The sequence below is a fragment of the Neovison vison genome, chromosome 6 (assembly GCF_020171115.1).
Source record: "Neovison vison isolate M4711 chromosome 6, ASM_NN_V1, whole genome shotgun sequence".
Taxonomy (NCBI): Eukaryota; Metazoa; Chordata; class Mammalia; order Carnivora; family Mustelidae; genus Neogale; species Neogale vison.
Window position 1 is genome coordinate 38,552,151 of NC_058096.1, and position 22,601 is coordinate 38,574,751.

The 22,601-nt window shown below is 35.1% G+C and overlaps 1 protein-coding gene and 1 non-coding gene across 4 annotated transcripts in view; one reads left to right on the top strand and one right to left on the bottom strand.

Moving 5' to 3' along the window:
- CADM2 (cell adhesion molecule 2) overlaps positions 1–22,601 on the top strand; it is a 1,078,599-nt gene that overhangs the window by 803,650 nt on the left and 252,348 nt on the right. For all 3 annotated transcript variants that reach the window (XM_044251154.1, XM_044251156.1, XM_044251155.1), the window contains one exon: positions 16,989–17,138. In XM_044251154.1, the coding sequence (XP_044107089.1) occupies positions 16,989–17,138 (150 nt within the window). The remainder of the gene's footprint in view (positions 1–16,988; positions 17,139–22,601) is intronic.
- LOC122910978 lies at positions 7,968–8,074 on the bottom strand. The gene has a single exon (XR_006385327.1). It is a non-coding gene; the product is annotated as a U6 spliceosomal RNA (small nuclear RNA).

The window sequence follows — 22,601 nt, forward strand, 5'->3', positions numbered from 1 at the left end:
TCAATAATCAACTACTTTAGTCTGTCCAATAGCTGCTGTTTTGTTCACATTACCCTACATCTGTTCGCTTGGGTGGTCACTTTCTACGTTGATTCTGGGCTTAACCCTGTGACTAGTTTTGGCCAATGGACTTGAAACAAACTTGAAACAAAAAAAGTCTTGGAAACTGCTTGTTCATTGGGCTGTTGTCTTGGGAGCTAGGAGCCATGATATCAAGCCCAGTCACCACCTGTCATCCCAGATGACAGCCAGCCTATCCCCAGAAGCAGAGCCCCCAAAAGCAGATGACTGGTAATTGACCATAGATGTCTGAGGGAGCACAGCCAAGATTATAAGAACTGTCCAGTGAAGCCCAATACAAACTGGCACTTCACAGAACTGTGTATTATAAAAATGGTAGTTGATGTGTGGCACTGTTTTGGGGTGGTTTGCTAAAATGAAAAAAATTAACAGATACACTACTTTTCCTTTTGTGCCTAGATCTTAATTAGTGACACCACCATCTATTCTATCATCTATCTGGAAAACCAAAGTCATTCTCAAATGTCTTCTTTTCATTTGTCTTTCATCAGTTGGTCTTTAATTCTTGCTGTCATTCTTTTCTATCTTGCTGTTATTTTTAAACCGCATATTATTTTAATACTGAAATAATTGAATATTTTAAACATATAGTTTTGATTACTTAAGATATGCTAGGATTATTAGGGCAATAACTAGAATTAGAATGATTTTGTTAATTTTGGAATATGGATTTAAGTGCCTCTCTCCACCCTTAGGTTCTATATTCCATTATTTCTTTCATAACACACAATAGTTTGATTGTCTTATATGACGTATGTATGAACCTACAATTGATTCCTTTATTTTATGTTATTTCATTAATTATGAGCCTTCTGAAAGATTTTTAAACTCTTCTATCTCGAAAACAATATAAATAATGAAAAGGTAGTCTATTTGGTGAGGCTTTTTTCATTACAAAAACCAGAAACTGTGTCTGTGGTTGTTTCACTAAGATGTAAAATCTCCATCATCTTGATTCCTTATTTAAGCAAGGAGTGTTTGCACAGCTTGCAAAGAATACTTTTGTAGGCAATTAAATCTCTATAGTGTCTCTGTCTCATGGTTATGTTTGCCAGCTTTCTGGACCAGAATTTCTATTCTCATTAACAAAGCTAAGTAATACCCACAAAATCCTTGAAGGAATTTTAAAATTACATTTCTGACAATTAGAGTACAAGGGGGAAAACTATTAAACGTTTGGCATTGGATAGTTATATGAGCGAGTGTCTTTTCTTATGACACCTAAAAGTGCTATGCACAGGAAGCATTTTAAAATACTGCCAATACTTCTTAGCTACTTATACATTGCTACTTCACTCAGAAAGACATGCCCTTTCTAAAGTAATCATGGAAACAAATGAAAACAAGTCTTCTGTCAAGCACCTACTCAACATTGCTTTTTGAGTGGATAGAGTATATCATAGGACATTGTCAATGTTGATCTTATTGAAACAACTCCTATCAAGTATTATAGTATGTAGTATGCTTCTACACTTTATTTCTTTTCACTTGCGTTTATGAGTAAGTCACATGTCTTACTCATAGTAGGTGTTCAATAAATAATATTAGAATAAGAAAAAATTAATGAATAGTAAATTATTTCTCTATTCAGATTTCTTTCCTAACTTTTTACCCCTGTGTCAGCAGGAAATATATCCTGTTATACTATAATAAATGGGGGCAATACATAGTTTAGGAGTCTCAGTAACATGTGTCACCTCTTAAAAACTTTCCCTTTTGGCGGGGGGGGGGTGAAGGGTTGGGGTACCAGGTGGTGGGTATTATAGAGGGCACAGCTTGCATGGAGCACTGGGTGTGGTGAAAAAATAATGAATACTGTTTTTCTGAAAATAAATAAATTGGAAAAAAAAAAACTTTCCCTTTAAATTAATGTGTTGGTTAGGGGAGAAAACTTACATAAAGACAAGAGAGAATTCTAAAATACAGAATTTGAATATAGGTAATAAAAATCTAAATCTTACAAGACTGATGGACACTTCACTGGGTCAGTGTGGGTGGCCTGATGGAGACACAGATCAGGGATAACTATGGGAATTTAATCAGACTGGGTTCTTGAAAGTATATATTTAAAATTCAGCTAAACAAGAATGATATGCAACAAAGAGTGCTAAGATTAATCCTTTAATTGTTTATTTTTTCTTGGTAATTCTTATCAAAACTGAGCCTGCTATTGCTACTTTTTTAACATGACATCAACAAAATGTAAATTAAGTTGAGTAATTTGCAAGTTGACAATTAGGTAGCTTTCCATTCATATAAGAAAAATATCAGAAATAAACAACTGTCCTACTTTTTATATTCAGATTCTTTTTTTTTTCTGGTTTGTATCTTAAAACAATTAGCATATTCAAGGATTAGATCTATGTGTTTGGACAAATGCTGTTGTATTATGTTATAAACAGAAGTGTTTATAGGGATTTGGTTAAATGAAGTAGCTAATGCACAAAAATAAGCCATTAAAATGGCTTAGTACTCAATTCAAACCACTGATGACCACTATTTATGGATAAGAGTGCACCCTATTTTCTCACCAACACTTCTGCTTTCTATTTGGCATCCATCCAAATTTCTGCTGTGTTAACATTTGCTCTTGGGAGGAGATGAAGGAAAAAAGGTCCATAAGGTTTCCATTGGCCCAGATAGCAGAAACATCTGCTGGATTCATGAGAAGCCTGCTGGCCCAAGTCAGCAGGGAGAGTTGATGCTTATCAACCCTGCCATATGAGTCGATATTTCCTGTGCCCTGGGGCTGCACAAGCTTAATCAAGAAAAAATAAGGGAGCATATTACATGTCAAAATTCCCTCATTAAATAAACATTATATATTTTTAAAGTAACTATCATGGCATTATAAATTATGAGTTTAGTACTAATGAAATTCAAATTGTAACAAATAGCAGATTTTATTGAATTTTATCATTCATTATTCAATTTTGAGTAATGATGGATTCTTTGCATTTAGAACTTTGCTTACAGAGATTTGACCCTTTAATGTGAAGAGCTGGTTGTTCTTGGTGAGAAAAAGTTTGTTAAAAAATTATGTAGTGCATTTTTATTTTCATAGTCATCTTTGTAGGTACCTTTAACCCACTGAGCCACCCAGGTGCCCCTCTCTTTGTAGGTACCTTTAATTTAGCTGGTCAATTATATAAATGGTGAGATTTGAGATTATAGTCCTGAACATAAACTTAATGAATCATTACTAAATATAATTATTGATTTTTAACCACGCACATTTGCCATTTCAAAAATACTTGTATTCAGAAGCGTAAACTTATTGCCATGTTGCTGCCAATACCAGATACACTTGCAATTTTGTTTTGTTTTGTTTTGTTTTTACAAATGCTCTCTGAGTCTGTGGCTTATCCTATTCAGTGCCCTAAAGTTGAAAAATCTGTACCTTCCAAGGATGTGTTAAAACTTTTGCAAAACACAGCAGTCAATGCATATCAAAATTTAAGCAATGCGAGGTATCAGCTGTTACTAATAATATGCATCATGTAATATATATTTATTTATATATTAAATATAGAGAAAAATACATATCTTATATTTATCTTTATATCTATATTTATCTATCTATCTAACACAGCATATATCTTTGGTTTCAGATCTGTCAAAGCATATATAACTAGGAATTTGAAATGAGAATCAGTTGTTGCACAAATTTGTATGTAGAATTCATAAAGTATGGCAGTCTTTTTAGTTTCAATCTGATCTGGAAAGGAAACAGGAACAAATAGGAACAGTTTCGAGCATGAATAATGTGACTACTCTGTTCTTATTGGACATTTACCTCAGCAGATAGACTATGCAGAAATAATACTTTTTGTTAATCTGGTATTCTGGTTAATTCTGGTATTTACTAGAGCAGTAGCACAATTCTTGGTTTCATGAATATGATAATATCCATGAGACACAACAGGCTATATCCAACAACAAATGGATCCAAAGGTCCAAGACAAGTGACCCAACAAGGATGTTAAGAACTAGCAAAGCTTTGGGGCGCCTGGGTGGCTCAGTGGGTTGGGCCGCTGCCTTCCGCTCGGGTCATGATCTCAGGGTCCTAGGATCGAGTCCCGCATCGGGCTCTCGGCTCAGCGGGAAGCCTGCTTCCCTCTCTCTCTCTCTCTCTCTGCCTGTCTCTCTGTCTACTTGTGATTTCTCTCTGTTAAATAAATAAATTAATTAAAAAAAAAAAAAAAAAGAACTAGCAAAGCTTTGTGACTTCCTGAAATGCTTCTGAGTGTGCAGTTACTCCTTATCCAAAACTAGACTGCATTGATTTAGGTACCACACCTCAGAGAAGCTTTTCTAGAGTCTATTCAGTTTTCTTTCTTTCTTTCTTTCTTTTTTTTTTTAGATTTTATTTATTTGTTTGAGAGACCATGAGAGAGAGCACAAGCAGGAGGAGCAGCAGAGGGAGAGGGAGAAGCAAGCTCCCCACTGATCAGGGAGCCCAATACTGGGCTTGATCCCAGAACCCCACCAGGATCATGACCCGAGCAGAAGCTGGACATTTAACTCACTGAGCCACTCAGAGACCCCTGGAGTCTATTCAATTTTGGTGACTTAGTAGGCATGCAGCCTTCACAAGATTATGTCACCAGTTCCCATTCTCTGGTACAAGGTCATTTAGTCAATCCTCATTTATTATTCAATAAATATTCCCAACTATGAAATGTAGATGCATAGTCTAGTACACAGCCACCTCCCCAGTTCTCATTTACTTTGGATCCAATATACATCTGTGAACTCCTTGAACTGCAAGTATGTTTCAACCAAGAGCCAACTTTTTAGGCTTTCCCTGAAACTAAAGGAAAGACCAAGAACCAGCTGTTAACCCTTTCCTTCCAATATTGTAGTGAGGGATCACTGGTGTTGCTATCAATATTTTTTTTCAGCTATCATTTTGCAACCATTTTTCCAGAACATGCATTCTTAAAATATAAGGAATCAGTTGAACTATTTTCAATTTATATCAACTTGTTTTATTGAAGTTTAATTTTAATAATTTCCATTTGAAACATTTCAATTCATTATAATTTTCTATTAACAAATTACAAATGTAGTAACCCCAAAAAGAGATATGAGAAGACGGCATTAATTCTTTTTCTGCCTTATCAGAAGTAGAATTCTTTGAGCTGAATTATCTGTACAAATCTATACAAAGTATCAAGTTTCATTTTAATATTTTCCCACAGCAGTCTCCACTTGCTCTCATAGGGCAGTGTTCCCCTAGATCTAATGTGGCACTACAAAGGACTTGAACATCAAAGCACGTAAACATGGACAAGATGGGTGAAATCAACATTAATGAAATCTTTGTGCATTTAGAAATGATCAAACAGTAAAAAACACATCCTATTAACCACTGTGTTATTACTTTTTTTTTTTTTTTCAAAAGAGAACTTGTTCCTTAGGGAATAGTCCAAGTTGATTTATATGTTACCACATATTGATCAACACTTCACTATTCAGGTGGTATCATTTTGAACACGTTTCATGTGTTCAAAAATATATGCCCACTATGTCCACAGCAATATCATATGCCATTTAAAGAATTAAAAGTAACATGAGTTTCTGCCTCCGCTATCAAGAATTTTCTACATGTCTCTGGTTCACATACTAATAGTTTCCTTGGGCATAAAAATGCTGTTATTAGAACAGAAAATACTCTTTTCTATTATATTAATCAAAGGAAAAATTGTTTTATAAAGTTTATAAAAGACACTCGTATACAGGAGAAAAAATCAAATATTTTATTGCCTCCATTGCAGTCCTTTGGGAACTCATTATTTATTTGAAAGCATGGTGTTGTTCTCCATTCAGGGAAATATATCTTTGAGAAAGTACACTGTTTTAAAAATAATGTGTACAGCCATAGATAGTTTACCAGCAATACTTTCCTGTCTCCCAGATATTACTACAGCTTTTAAAACAAACAATAAAACAGAAATTCTCCATTGTTAATCACAAGGCACTTCCCAAAGCAATGACATTTCAGAGTGGACGTAAGGAATAAATTGTCTCTCAGAGAGTCAGGGGGATATGGGACTATGGGTAACAATTCTGTTTTGGTACAAACTCAAGTCAGTAAAAGTCATTTACCAGATTATTTACAGTGTAAGATTAAAAAAAAAAGATTAGTTACCTTTACAGATTATCCAGTAATTTAATGAATTCTTTGATATTTTCTCAATAAGGTTCTTGATTATAAATACTATTTTTACAGTGATTCATTTCTAAGATTAAAAATCCTTGATTTAAGAATAATGATTAATTACCAGAAAAAAACAGTGTCTTCTAGGGGTGTATATTGGGTCTTTTTCCTCAGTGTCTTACCACTGCATGTTAGAATAAGTGTAAGCTCCTTACTAAGACATAAAAAGCCCTGCATTTTTATGTATTTATATTTTACCTGACCTTGACATTCTTTCTTACCTTGTGTTAGACCACAAGTCTGTTGTTTTTTATGCACCAGACTTAGTGGTTTTTGTTTTGTCTTGTTCTCAGTTCTTCGCTAGTCAACCTCTTTTCTGCCTCTTGCTTAGGATCTGTTATATCAGGTAACTTACTTTCTGAATATTGACCACCCCTCTCCAACATTTTGTCCTCTGGCAATTTTTAAATGGCTGGACTTTCTCCCCGTTTAGGTTTTAGCTGAAATTTCACCACCTTCTTAGCCAGGCTTTCCTGTATAAATTTCTGTTTTCTTGTTTTACTGCTTATATCTAGGCTGTAAGTTCTAAAGACAAAACTTTACAACGTTTCTAGCCTGTTCATAGTTTTATCTCTAGCTTTTACTATTTTAAGCACATTCTTGGCACAAAGAATGCATTTGTTGAATAAATTAATGTCATGAAGTATATTTTATAGACAAAATCCATTATGAAGGTGAAGATAATTTTCAGAAACCCTTAACATTATATACGTTTATGTGTATAGTTCATATGCCTAATGTGAAGTGATTGCACATTATTGGATGACATGTTTGATATCATATTTTTTTCTTTTTTTAAAGATTTTATTTATTTATTTATTTATTTGACAGAGAGAGAGAAAGATCACAAGTAGGCAGAGAAGCAGGCAGAGGGGGAGGGGGAAGCAAGCCCCCTGCTGAGCAGAGAGCCTGATACGGGCTCAATCCCAGGACCCTGGGATCATGACCTGAGCTGAAGGCAGAGGCTTAACGCATTGAGCCACCCAGATGCCCCATATTTTTTCTTTGATATATCTTGTATCTATGATATCTCAAAATTTCATATTACGTCCCTTAATCCAAAGAGTTATAATTCAAATAGAATCTCTGTTGCTCTTTTACATGAACATCTCTATTCAATGTTCCAATGCAATTATTTAAAATTTCTGCAGAGAATAAGGTATGAACAGAACATTAATCTATAGGCAACTTGGCTAATAGTCAATATGATTTTATGCTTGCTGAGTATGCAAGTATGTTCCACCAAAAGAAAGATGTTATCGAAATATGTCTCCTACAACTAAGCGAAATCACTAATTCACAACAATATATTAGGCAACAATTAATTTGATTGTATATATATTTTTTCATTTGGAATTAGGGAATACTAGCATAAAAACCAGACTGAAGTCCTAATTGTCTTCTCAGCTTATACCTTTCCTTACTATGTTTACCTTATTTTGCTAGCTGTATTTTGTATTTTTTAGGCAATTGTATATTTAAAGTTGGGATTTAATAATGCTTGCTCTATTTTCTTACATTTTTTCATTTAATTTGCTCCTGGCAATGTTATTAGACTTTTAAATTTTCCTTGAGGTTATTAAATATTCTAAAATGTATTATAATCAACTTTGTTACTTTCTTTAAGTATATGGACATTCTAAGACCTACAGGGTGATATGGAAAATATAGATATCATTTCCCCCTTCTTCCATGTCACCCTTGTGCAGGGCCATGCTAATCTTCTCTGTATCATTCCAGTTTTAGTATATGTGCTGCTGAAGTGAGCACTTTTCTCCCTCTTTTGTCTCAGGTTGAAGTTTTCCCCAGGATCTTCAATTTTAAATACTTATGTCCCACCCATTGTGGGGTTTTTTGTTTTTGGGTGTTTGTTTGTTTTTTTTTTTTTTTTTTTGCTTTCAGAAGATTGATTATTGTACAGTCAGCACTATATTCCTCACCCTGTCTTCAGAAGAGTCCTACCATCTGTGTGCTCCTTTCCAGAATATTTCCTCCAGGTTGACATCTCAGTTTAGAATTTAGTTACGTGATTGAGCTTCACTGTGAACCAGACTGTGATTGTGGTCATAAATTTCTTTTCTCTGGAAGGCTGCCTCTCAGATGTTCATCAGTTACCAGGTAAAGCTAGTCAGTTCTATCTAGGTCTTGCGCATTCACCCTGAAAGCAATATTCTAAAAAGATAAAAAGAATTTAGACACACATGATAATTACATGTTAGCATTTTTTGAAGTTATAAAAGTAATTTTAAAATTCTCTTATTTTTTCATAATGCTTTGTGAGACATGTAGTTTCCTTTTCATTTTAAAATTATTTCCTTTAAAAAAATAAATAAAAATTAAAAAAAATAATAAAATTATTTCCTTTGCTTTTTATTTTTCCACATTGCAATACTTAAAGATCTGTATGAGTAGGAAAAGAAACAACTTTATGAATATGAATGTGAACAATTCATCAAGTTAATTTTTTTCTTGAAAAACTATACATGCTCATTCAATAAATTATTATTAGAATTTTTGAGAAGATTCAAAACATTTAAGGGAATAAATTAAATATAGATAAATTAATGAAAACAAATATATTTTAATGTTTTTATTTCAAAAATCTATTTCAGCTGCAAAGCTTGATATATTTACATTTAGTCTGAATCCATGACCCTTTAATAGTTTTTTGTTTATTATGCATTTTCACAGAATAGCAGGCAGAAAAGCAAATAAAGAATGAAAAGAACTGGTTTTGTACAAATATATATATATTTTTTTATTTTTTTTACAAATAGATATTTTTAAAATATTGAGCATTCTTTTAAAAATCAGATAATGTTTTAAAACATACTGAGGCAATACAACCACTAGGCAAGAACATAAAGCTGTCATAGAACAGCATTTCCTAGGATTTTATAAATACTCTCTGAAACTTAGAATTTTATAAATTAAAGAAAATATGATATGGCTGAGTAATATAAAATTAATGGATGAAATTGGAGAAATCTACTTTAGGTAGAAAGAAAAACTGCTGGGAACATCTATAATAGAGAAGGCTGAGGTATACAATCTCACAAAAACATTTTTGAAATGTAGGGGAAGGGGCTGATGTTTCATTACACCTACATTTCAAATTTCTTCAGGGCCAGCCCTGATCCTGAAATCAAGAACTGATTCTAATTATAAATCTTACTTAGACACAGCAAATGGTAACTACTTTTGGTATGATGTTGCATAGTTAACTGGGTCACCTACTCACAGTCACTGTGTAGGTTAATTGGAAACAACCCAATGGTAATCCCATTGGTTTCCTGGTCTGCTATGAGTGTCCAGAAAAACCTATTACACATTCTGGAAAAGGGAAAGAGAGGTGAAATTTCTGCAGGAGAATTATGATTCTCTGGGTCAGGAGCTGTGGGAGCCACTGTAAATCTGAAAGAGCCTTTTGTCATGGATCAGAAGCCAGCAAAGGCCCTGGGCCAAGCTTTGAGTACACAGAGCTTCTGCTCCAGGAGTTGGGAGCAGAATGGGTCCCTCACAATGGCCATAGCGAACACCAGGATCTGGTCTACGGGATTGTAACTGCTGAAGCTGCCAGTCTGGCACTGCTATGCTCTGATATCAGGAGGAGAAAGCCCTTCCAACCTTCCTGGCCTTCCAAGACCCACTGCCCGCCAGCTTTGTTTCTTCCCTGCCTTGGTCTGGCAGTTGCAATGGAACACAGGTCTCCAACGTGCTTCCTGTCTCTATGGAAACTGGCAGGCAGCACCAGACTGATGGCCATGCTCCACAGTGGCTGGGCAGAGGGACGGCACAGAAGGTGGATACCAGGTGTTATACTCTATAAGACAAGCTGAATCCTGAAAGGATAGAGTCAAAGAAAAACAAATTATATGAGGTCACCTAGGAAAACGGAATACTTAAAGTTGTTTAGACAAACCTAAAAGCTGAAATGAAATCATGAGAAAATGGCTAGAGAATTCTGTATTTCAAAGAACAGAGGGACATTCCAAAAGGGGTAACATTTTGCACTTAGTTATCAGTCTTAATTTTTCCTCCAATTTCCTTTCTCACATGATAGAGCACTTATTGCACTTCTCTTGAGAATTTTAAGCTTGCGTTAATAGCATTTGTGATTTTCAATCCAATAGGTTTATTATGCAATGTGTGTTTCGGTACACACAACTACTGAGCCACAACTTTCACATTAGAAGGTTATTTGTTTAGAATGCCTTCGGTAATTTAGTGGAAGTAATAGCATGCTATGTGTGCATTTAGATATATTTTTAGACTCAAAGCAACAAGAATGATCTTGAACTTTCTAATATTCAGGTTCATGGTATAAATCCCAAACCTGTTGATGGAACAGATGAGAGGGAGGGGGAAGGAAGGGAGACACAAAGCTAAGGGAAGATCTAGAGAATAGTAAGCTTCCTTTGTATTTCATTGAGAAATGAATGCCTATTTCTGTCATTTGTTATATTTAAGGACCTGTAATAATACTGTGTATTGATCCATTTAGCACCTGTGTTTTTTGTGACCAAAATATGAGAACCTTAATGAGGCCAGTATTTTGCATTTAAAATGGGGTTCTTGAGAGGACAAAAAAAAAATTTAAAAACAAATCAAAGCATTACTTATACCACTTGATTCAGATGCCAGTACCTCTGTTGAATTAAACAATTCTGTAGACTTAGTTGACAGTTTTCACTAAGCATAAATATATTCCCAAAGGAAGAATCAAAATATGTGGTATTGTTTGTCTCATGGGAAGTTTATTCTTTCTCATGGAACAATCACACCTTCAATTCTTTCACACCTTGCTTTTATTTGTTCCCTTCACTGTTGTTAAATCCAGTTCTTCCTCTGAGAAAGTTGTGCTCATTTTCAGGAAGAAAAATATTGAAGGTCCTCAGTTCCTGTTAAATAACCCACAAAAGTTGATCATTTACCCAAAAAAACCACTGACTGTAACTCACTCCCTCTCAGATGTGCAAAGACTCACCCTCTGCCTGTCTGTCTAGATATATCTCAGGTGATTACTGCCCTTAGTTAGTAAGCACTCATGCACTGCGTGCACGGATCCACTGTTGCGCTCCACATTTAATCTTTAGTGCAGGAAGAGAGATGGAGAAAGCCATCGCCTTCACTCATCGTTCATTCAGGAGATAGCGAGGCTTGAATGATGCCGTTTTTGGAAGCAGAGCCATGTTTTGGGATCAGTGTGCAAACATGCATTTTTGCCTGTCTGCTCTCTTTCAACAATACTGCTGGCTTCAAAGATCTCTCTTCACTGCTTTGTTTATTGCTCCTCTACAGTGATGGCACATCACAGCTTGTCAGCAAGGTCGAGATAGCCATGATCTTAGAATTTGCTTCTTTATGTGCTGCGTGACAGTGTGTTGGGTTCTTGGTGGTTAGTCAGTGAAAGCATGCTTGAAATGTGGGAAGCAAGGACAGCTCTTAACTAACTGAGGTCAACAGGAGTCAAGACTCTGTTCACTTCAGTTTGAATTTGGTAATTCCTGATCCAGACAAGAAACAGTTTGAACCATTTTTTCCCTAAGCATATGAGAAATAGAAACATTAAAGGAATAATGGCAACTTCTGTCTGCTATTTAAAGACAGGGTCAGGAAAGCCATCTTTGCAGACTATTGAATAATTGCTCTTCATTAAAGTGTCTTTCACAGCAATAAATTAGCAAATTGTTTCCATATAACTACTGAAACTAGCCTAAATGGGTTTCAATCCCTGATGCTAGTTAGAAATCAACTTGGCAGTCTAAGAAAACTATCAGTTTAGCGGAGTAGAGGTGGGGGAAAAGAAGATAATTGAGAGGACTTTTATTGGAAGAATGATGAGTGGGAGGGGAAAGGACTCTTAGAAAATGATTTGAGGATAAAGGGGAAAAGGGACTGAAGAAGGCTCAAAATATGAAGAGAAGAACTTCAAAAATGGAGTTTTATTGCATTGGAAAGAGCTCATTGGTTTTCAGGAAAAAAAACAAAAAACAAACAAAAAAACCCTTTATTTATGCTAAATATGTAGGTAAGAGCCCCAACAAGACACATCAAAGGTGATTTTCCAGTGGTGTGCTATATAAATGATTAACAACTGCCTCTGTGGGAGAAAAAAAAAAAAAAGACACTGACGAGCTGTTTGCCAATCTCTATAGTGAAAAGACTCTCACTGAGGTCCATTTGAAGCTCATGTCATTAAGCATGAAGTGAGAAAAGTTACATTCGGTTGACTCTCGTGAGCTGGTATGAGCCCGCTCTAGCACATCACAGCTTTTACTTGAATTTCAAATGTTCCTTCACTTATTAAAAATAGATGTAAAAGGTTGAAATGCATCTTTGAAATGTTTAACTCCAAACTCTATGCTTATTTTATAACAGTTACTCAGTCAGAATTAAGTTCACTTTCTTTCCCAAGCAGTTTTTTTTTTTTTTTTTGGTTAAGTAGGTGAGGTCTGAAGACAGGGTGGGAAGGTTCCGAATCTGGCTGCTGCACTTTCCAGCTGTGTGACTGTGGGCACATTATTTAAACTCTCTTTGCATCAGTTCCAGCATTTTCAAGGTAGAAAGGGTAACACGATTGGCATGAAAAGTAAATCACTTATAAAAGAAATGCACTTAGAATAGTGCCTAGAATATTGTGAACGCTCAGGTAAGTTTAGTTGTATTTTTCATATATTTACCGTTGGCTTAGTGATTGTGGAAGATGGGATGACAGAGGAAGAGTACTATGAAAACTGGGGTGCCTAGATGGCTCAGTCAGTTGACCAGCCGACTCTTGGTTTCCACTCAGTTCATGATCTTAGGGTAGTGAGATCGAGTTCCTCATCAGGCTCCATGCAGGAAGTCTGCCGGAGATTCTCTCCCTCACTCTCCCTCTGCACCCCCCTGCCATTCTGTCTCTCTCTCACTCTTTTTCTCTCTCAAAATAAATAAATAAATCTTTAAAATGAATGTTGATCCAAAAGAAATTGGACCAGGAATGGAAAGTAAAATATTTTCCATCTCAGAGCCCTGTCTACGTAAGAGACCTTAGGTAGGGGTTATTTACTCAATATTCAAGGAAAGTTTTTGTCTTGTATGCTTGTCCCCTTCTGGAGCATAAATTTGACGCAGTTGGTTTTTTTATGTCCCATTTTGGGTTCTGACAATGGTATTGGATATGTCTGTTCTAGATTACATCTGTTGTATCTTATGTATACTCCTCATGATTTTTAATCAGATCTTCAAAAAAAAAAAAAAAGGTCTTAAGATAATATACCAACAAGGATTTTATGATTTTAAGTTTCCATATTTTTTTCCTTAGTAAGGAATGTCTCTCCTTGTGCCCCTCTGTTTTGACAATGAACAAATGTAGCAGACTTGAGTTACTATGGTCCTTCTACTGTCACGAGTTCCCCTATAATGCCCGCCACTGCTCTAAGGAGATGCTTTCCTTCTGGACAGTGAGCACCACTGGAAGCTTCAGTTCACAATACAGAATGTTAAGCAATGAAACTAATTCAAAGATAAGTTTTATTTCCTTACATTTGATCATACACTTGTTTGACAAGGATTAACTCCTCTGAAATCCAGGAGGGGGCTGAGCTTAGTTGGAGGAAGGATCCTTTTAAAGTATGATATGACCAATGCATTTCAGAAATCCTTATAGATGGAGGGAATAAAGAAAGAGTTATATACCACAAACAGACTGCCTTCTCCCCTGCCTTTATATCCTCTTGCAAAATCTCCCAACTCTGTAGTCTCCTTATAAACTTCCTCTGTGCATCTTTCAGATGATGTTGATTCATCCAAGGCAAAGCATGTGGTAGGTCCCCCAAAATATTTGTTTAATGAATGCCCTAAAAATGAATCCTCAATTTTGGTAACATACTGATTCTGCTAATTGGGAAAATTAGTAACTTCTTCAGAAAGACTCTCTAAAATTGAATTAAATGACAACCTTGAGCCAGAAAGAGTTAAAAGAGAAAAGTGGCAGTTAATCTGATGCTCTCTCCAGGTTGTAACTAGAAGTAAAAGGCAATTCAAAGCTTGAGAAGAAGTTTGACTGTCTACAAAACTGGCTTTTGAATTGATTTTGGAAACCACATATCCTAAGGGTATTTAAGATTAGTAGATTCTCCACATGAGTTTGCTCTCTATGGGGAAAAACTAAATTATTTGACTGCAGGGATTTTAGGCTGCAAGTCCCAGGGAACTGAAGTCATAACACTTTAAAGTCAGAATCCACGTGGGGACAAGATGGAGGGAAGTTGTCCTAATCTGCTACCTAAAAGGACAAGGAATAGGTATGCAAGTGTGTATAGAGTAACCCACATGCAGAAAACCCTAGCAAATACCACTTTCTTTCTTCTCTAGGCCGGTAAGGAAAGATTAAAATAATTGTCAAAAGGAAGTTCTGAATAGGATAGGCTATGTGAGGGCAGTTGATATTGACATCCTCTCTGATTTGATTTTAATGCTACAACTGAAATGTATGAGGACGTATTTCAGCTAGGTATGCGACTGAAAATTTCACTGTTAAAGCATTTACTCATTTATATTTTTTATTGTTATCTAATTCACACTTTAGCAAATAGTAATCAAGTTACTATGACCCTGCAGCCTTTTTTGGAAAAATAAGAATAAAATGTTAAACTTTCAGAACAAACCCCAAATGGTTCATTGACTTTGTTTCACCATGGAAAAATCACTTAATCTCCCAGTGTCAGTTTACCCATCTGTGAAATGAGAAGGATAATATTTTCTTATGGGGATGTTTTCAAAATTATTTTGCAAATGTAGTGGATGAAATTGTTGCAAGCATCACTGCTCTTTTTCCACTTCTTTAAAGAAGCAGACAATATTATTTATGTACCAGTTGATAGTCAAATTGCCACCCGGGATGCACTGTGTATTCTTATTAGCAGTTGTGTGCTTTTTATTACTTAAAGAATCTCTCCTCCTTCCCACTGTCAAGTTTATTGTTACATCAAAACTCGTGAATCTGAGCAAAATATCTTGAAATCATTCTGAGCTTCATATTTATGAACTGTTAATCTGATATCCCTGGTAATTATTTCTTCTTTCTGTTTTAGCTCATGTTTTCTCTTACATGGTTTTTCGCCTCACCTCACTTCACAAGATTGATAGTTTTCCACGTTTCCCTGCTAGAGGTCACCTCTGAGCTGAAGGCAAAACACATCCCACTCTGGCTCCTGTTGACTTTTAAGTCAACTATCAAAGAATTTACTCCAGACATCTCCTAACCTCAATTTAAAAACTCCACCCTAAAGACTACAGGGAGATATCCTGGGGAGTTGCCATAGTGACTCTAAGAGGTTGGCATTGAGAAGACAAAGCTACTGATATCAGATTTTATAGTTGATAGGCTTAATTATATAACGTGGTCATGAACCTCTGTGCTTGTGTCATTTAGATCTGGAAAGAAATTTTCCCCTTCAGGCTCTTGTGTCTCTTACAGTGCCAATCAACAGGCTTCTTGGTAATAAGATCCTTTATGCCAATAGCTCCCGCATAACCTCAAGTGGTGCTTGTGGTAATGACAGGATCATTACAAAACTAAAGAAGAAAAGGGAAATATATTTCATGGGTGTGATTAAGTCATCATAATGTTCTTGCATATGTAAATTATCCTTGACTTAATGAACTACCTTGCTCACATAATAGTATTTTAACCTGGCTCTGGAAAGTCATTTTTTACCCATGTTGATAATTGTTACCAGACTTGGCAGAGCTTATCTCCAGATCATCTTGCTGAAGTAAAATTATGTATTATGTTTCCATGTGCATGAATTTTGTTTTAACCACTAGAAGTGTTCTTATTAAGTAAAGTTATTATATGAATTATTTTAATAAAGTACTATGGTACTTAGGAAGATGGAATACTTGATTATATTCTAATGATATCCAATTTGACAAGGGTCATTTAAAATATGTGTTTTTATCTTGATTATGAAAGAAATATATATTCGTTGGGGAAAATCAGGAAAGTAGAGACGAGAATATTATCTCTATCTCCTAGGTTAATCTTTTTAAGATTTTGGTAGATAGTCTACAAGATGAACACTTTTTTAAAAACACTTACATTGTTTTCTCCAACACATTTTGTGTTTCTAAAAACAGCTACATCTACAAGAAGCTCTGGTAAAATAGGATTCTTTTTTTAAATTTCTTTTATCAGAAATTGAATCTAAAGTTCTAGTATCCATATTTCATAGACTATTCGGGATTATAAAAGCTACCAGGGAAGTATTTTATGTGGTTTCTTCTGCTGCTTTAGAGAGTTTAATTCAGCCAAAATTATTCCAGTGGCTTGTTTTCAAAGATGATGAGATCCATCCTATATAATTAATGCAAGGCCAAAGGAAATTAATGATAATCATGTTACTATTTGAATATAAATCTTCATGTGTGCCTAGAAGGCAAAGAAGTTTTTCTGGAACACATAAGGGAGTATAAAGGAGTCTTAATGATATGCAAAACTGTTGTCCCTGATTAAGAATTTTCAATTATTCTTTCTGTCTTTTTGTAATATATAGTTTTGTTGTTGTTTGGTTGGTTGAATGTTTTTGTTTTATTTTGTTTTGTTTTTTGAGTGAAAAGTTAAGTCCAATGCAGCTCTTGGGAAGTTAATCATTTTATAACTTTCATTTAATCAACATTTTCTTTAATCCCTTTTTAGGCAGCCAAGGGCAGTTTCCACTAACACAGAATGTAACGGTTGTTGAAGGTGGAACTGCGATTTTGACCTGCAGGGTTGATCAAAATGATAACACCTCCCTCCAGTGGTCAAATCCAGCTCAACAGACTCTGTACTTTGATGACAAGAAAGGTGAATACATTTTCTTTTAAATGTTTTAATCATATTCTGAAATATCCTAATTATAATGAATTTATTTTTCTGAGATGATTCAAATTATTCGTTATGATTACCAAACTGCTGCTGCTTGTATTTAAACATGTTAAATATTAAATACTTTAGTTTGCAAGTCATAAACACTAAAGATAACCTATGTCAACTTTTTAATAAAATAAACAGCTTCAATTCTGTTTCAAAAATCATCTTATGCTTTCTCTTAACCATTATCTTCTCTCTAGATATATTCCTTCATTCTTATAATTGCCTTGTGTGTAGATTAACTGTTTTTCCTCACTCCAGGTAATATACATATATATTTTTTATTAACCCTAGCTTAATATATTTAGAAGATGCTGTATGATTTTGGAAAGTTTTGTGATTTTATTCTTATGAATGGGCTTGAAAGTAAGAATTGTAGAAACGATACCCATAATAAGTTTAAGTAAGTCCATGTTTCAAAATAAAGAACTGAAATGAAAAAGGTGTGTTTACTTCAAGTCGAGTTAGACTTCCTTAATTAACTGGACTCCTAATTGGATGATAGATTTTGATTAAAGCTTTTTTAGAGAAATAATGAAATTCATAAAATTCATTCAAGCAAACACCTGAAAGTATACATTGAATTTCTAAGACTGCATCCATTATTGTAAACATTGGGAGGAAAAGGGAGTTCATTAACTATAATAAAAATATGGAGCTGTTGCTATAGATAAATTTACATCATATAGAATATAAATATTTATACATTGGCTGTTCAACGTGGTCTCATTACCTGGATTTCTTATGAATCTGTATAGGTAACAGCAAGATAATTTGAAAGCAGTTTCATTTTAATGGTTAAAGTATAGTTGTATTAGTCCAATAAATCTGCCCATTTGCCCTAAAATAGGAATTCATTATTTTTACCTTGCTGTAGTTTTCCTTCTTTGATACACTCTAGATTTAAAATGACTTGTTTATTTATTTAAAATTTTAATATGTAATGAAGGATTGATTAAAAATGTATCGACTCAACAAATAATTTTTAATGTTTCCTTTATCAAAGATGTTAGAGTTGGTGAACAAACAGATAAAATCCCTGCCCTTGGAGGACATACAGTCTAGTAAGGGACAGAAGATAAACCCATGATTAACTATATTTTAGAGCACATTGGTAGGGGACAAGTGTTCTCTCTCTCAATAGATAAATAGATGCATAGATAGTTGATAAATACTTACAAAAAGAGAGGGAGAGAGAAAGGGAGGGAGGGAAGGAGAGAGAGAAATTTTAAGAAACTGGCTCAAGTGATTGTGGACACTAGCAAGTTTGAAATAGGCAAGACAGGCCAGCTGACTAGAGACGCAGGGAAAAATCAGTATTGCAGCTCAAGTCTGAAGGCAGTCTGAGACAAAATCCCTCTTCCAGAGATCTCAAATGTTTTCCCTTAATGCTTCAACTGATTGAACAAGGGCACAGCAGGATAATCTGCTTCACTTAAAGTGTACTGACTTAAATTAATCTCATCTAAATATACCTTCCCAGCAGCATCCAGACTGACATATGACCAAATATTGGGGTACTGGGCCTAATTAATTGGTGGGCATATAAAGTTAAGCATCACAGAGGGTCAGGCTAGCATTTCTGTAGACCTGCATTACTTAGAAAGAGTTTTTATTTATTGTTTTATTTTGCCATTTGAAAGACGAGTACAGCAGGAATCACCAACGGCTGCATTGTCATAGAAGCATATGGAAGGATGGGGTTAAATGTCCCACAGTAATGTGAGATTTTAAAGTTAGTATGGTGATTTAAACCTTGTGACTCAAATATTGGCCAGACTTAAAGCCAAAGTGGTGACTCCATAATTATGTCTTGATTAGAATTGTAATCACTTAGGTTTAATGTGGACTTTTAGTCACAGAGATTTCTTCTTTTTTTAATTTTTTTTTTTTTTTTTTGGTACATGAAGAATATTTTAAAGAACCTGAAAATGAATTTTGAAATGTTTATCTGCTAAATACTCACTATAGTAGTATTAATGTAATTTTAATCCCTATTAGTATTATTGGTTATGTGATGCTTCTGATTAAGGACTTCTTTTTAATCCCATTTAGAAAATTTTAAAGATATTTTGTGAGACTATAAAATATATCTTTGCAGTTTTAAAAAATATGAGTAATATCTATCTTTATTTATTTATATTTAATTATTTAGATTATCTTTATATCTATTTATATTTAATGTGATACTTTAAAGTTTTTTTAAAAGAAAGGATATTCAAGAATAAAAATTTGATTTTATGAATTAATGAATTACTTTATAATTTTATAAATATAACCCCCATAAACTAACCTGTATTTCAGGTGTATGAATAGGAATGAAAGTTATACAAGTAAAAATGAAGCTTGAAGACTACCTTTGATTTCACTGGTTCCCAGTAAAAAATATATCTAAGTTTAATCATGCTAATATTCTGTAAGGCTTATATTTTGACTTTAAGTTTACCAGTGCTTTTGAGGTAGTGAAGGCACATCTCCTAAAAAGTTAAAAAAAAATGTGCTAATGTTTACTTCTCTTTGCTCCTTTATGGTGTTTGGAGGAGTTTGTTGTTTTTTAAACCAAGTGATCTCTGTTTCTTTCTAAAGAATGAAGTCACATTGGGGCACCTAGGAGACTCAGTCCTTTGAGTTTCCTGTTAATTGGTTTTGGCTCAGGTCATGATCACAGCCTCTGCAGGGAGTCTGCTTGAGTTTCTGTCTTTCTCTCTTCCCCTGTCTGCCCCCATTCCCCTCTCGCTCTCATGCCCTAAAATAAATTTTTTTGTTGTTTTTTAAAGAATAAAATCCCATTAGTTAAAAAAAAATACATAAGAGTCACACACGGAGATTTAAAAACCTCCTTTTGCTTTTAGTATTAATTGATTACAGTATTTGCAAATAAATATTTAAACGTGTATGCCCAAACACAAGGTGACATCAATTTTAAGGAAATTTCTCCCTTTCCCAATGATGCAAAGCAAGAGAAAATGTTTTGGGGACAAAATCATTTAGAGATGCTCATGGAACAATTAAATATATAGTTATAATATTTAATTCCTTGATTTGAGTACATTTGTGTATTTAAATTCATACAAAAACATATATTCACTTAGAGATACTGCTTTTCCACCCTAGCATTTAATGAAATAACCTTACTTAGCCGCACTTTTTCAAAGTGTAGGATATTATCAATGAGAAATTTGTTCCAGGTAACAACTATGAATTTTTATGACAGCAGAACAATTTTTTTGTTGTTCATTCATCCTGCAGGAGTGTAATAATGATCTGCGCTATGCAACAACTGATTGTACTGCTTTTCGAGCAGATCTTTGAGACTCATGTTTACAGTGACATCTACAATTGTGAGGTCAAATCCTCAGGCACAAAACCAAAATCTATACAAAATGCCTTTGCCTTCTCTTTCCGTGATTCCGTAAGTTATCCTTTATAGAACATCTAAAACCAGAATTGATTCAGGGTATTTCAAGCTAATGCGTCTTAGGATCCTGTTGAAAAAAAAAAAAAAAAAAAAAATAGCAACTTGTAATACAAGATTTAAAAAGACTTGGAAATAAAGCAGCCCCTCTTTTCTGAAGGATAATTATGGTGGGAAAAATCCATCATGTCACGTCTAGGATATTTAGGAACATATTCATCTTACTGTTATAAAATAGCAAAATACCTAATCATATGAATCACTACAGTATGCACTTACTTTATTTCGTTTTTTAACCAGTTGTTAAAACGGCTTAGAATTACGTTGAAAAAAGACTGTGTGTGTGTGTGTGTGTGTGTGTACTATAGCCAATTTCTGGTTTTGATATTAGACTGCTTGTAACTCTAAATCTATTATGGTTTTAATAGTCTTTTGCAACAGGGGCTCCTGAGTGGCACAGTGGGTTAAGAGCGCGACTCTTGATTTCTGTTCAGGTCATGATCTCAGGGTTGTGGGATCCAGGCCCAAGCCAGGCAGGCAGTCTGCCTGAGATTCTCTCTCTCCATCTGCCCCTCCCCCCTCAAATAAATGAATAAATTGTTTAAAAAAATAGTTTGTTGCAACAGAATAACCAGAAGTTTTGAATTAAAAAACAAAACAAAACAAAAAAACCTTTCATGAATGGCAATCGAATATGTCTATTCCTTCACCAGTCAGTCATTGGTTCAGTTCTTATGTGATGTCCTAGTGGAAGGGCTCCTTGACAGTGATGTCCATCAAATGCAAGTGTTTGAAAATGAAAGCGTTTTTTTGAAGATGCCACAGTACACTTCCCCCCCTCCCCCACGGTCTTTTTGTCTGCCTTTACCAGTCTCACGTCAATCCTAGGCTTATCTCGAGCAAACAAATATGCCATATGGTGCCAGAGCCTAAGTGCGGAAGCTAAGTGTGAGTTAGCATGGCTAGAGTAACACACACTTGCTGTGCAAGTGACAACCACTCAGGAGAACAATAGAGAAAACGAGTGATTGTCTGTATCACTGATTGTGCCAGCTTCTACACGTGGCTGCTACCTTTAAATAAAGGTTCCGTCCTTAATTCTGTTCTTACTTCTGCCTCACATTGTGTTACCTCTTATTTGTGGGAGCTTTCAGAACAATCTTTCAAGGGTATACACTATTACAGTGTTTTAATTGTGTCTCAAATGATTTTAAAATGCAGCTGAGGTTGAAAAGCTTTGGGTTAAGCAAGTCAATTTTCACAAGAGTTCTGTATACTTAAATTTAGGTTTTTGTACTGACATCAGTTATCAAGAAGGCAGGGAGAAAAGGAAGCAGAGCCAATGGCTCAGAAGAATGGGACAGGTGCTTCTCATCAACATTGCCACTGCCAATCTGAGTTTCAAGCCAGATTCTGAGAAGGCTTTCATACTACCTGAGTCCTTCCTGCCTGTGAGGGTTGAACAAAGAATTCAGAATGGTGGCCCATTGATCCAGCTGGAATTGGAGAAACCTTTCCTGTTTACTTTCGATTATTCACAAAGAAAAGCATGCTGTGAGTGGGCAGTTGGTGATCAGCTGAAGGAGAATTAAGCTGTAGCCCTTTCCTAGGAGTCTCTGTGAGGGAAGTTAAATATGAATATTCAGGAATCTCTTCTCAAGAGCAGGGGTGGATGGGGGCGGCTAAAGTGAAACTGGTATTGTAAGATTTCTCATTCACATAAAATATAAAGAGGAAGGCTTGAGTTTGGCAATAAAAATCCGGGCCTTGGCTCCTGTGAGCGCACTCAACGTGACCCACAGCTTCCTCAAATGGAGAATTAAGGATCAAACTCTCAAGGAATTTGTCCACAGACATTCAACTAATGAGGGGTAATGAAGGAATCGAGGTGTGGCCTCTGTGTTAGTTTTAACCAGAAAGCCAGAAAAGAAAGGCATCTGACACCAGGTCAGCTTAAGTCTACCCCAGGTAGTCTCTGCCAC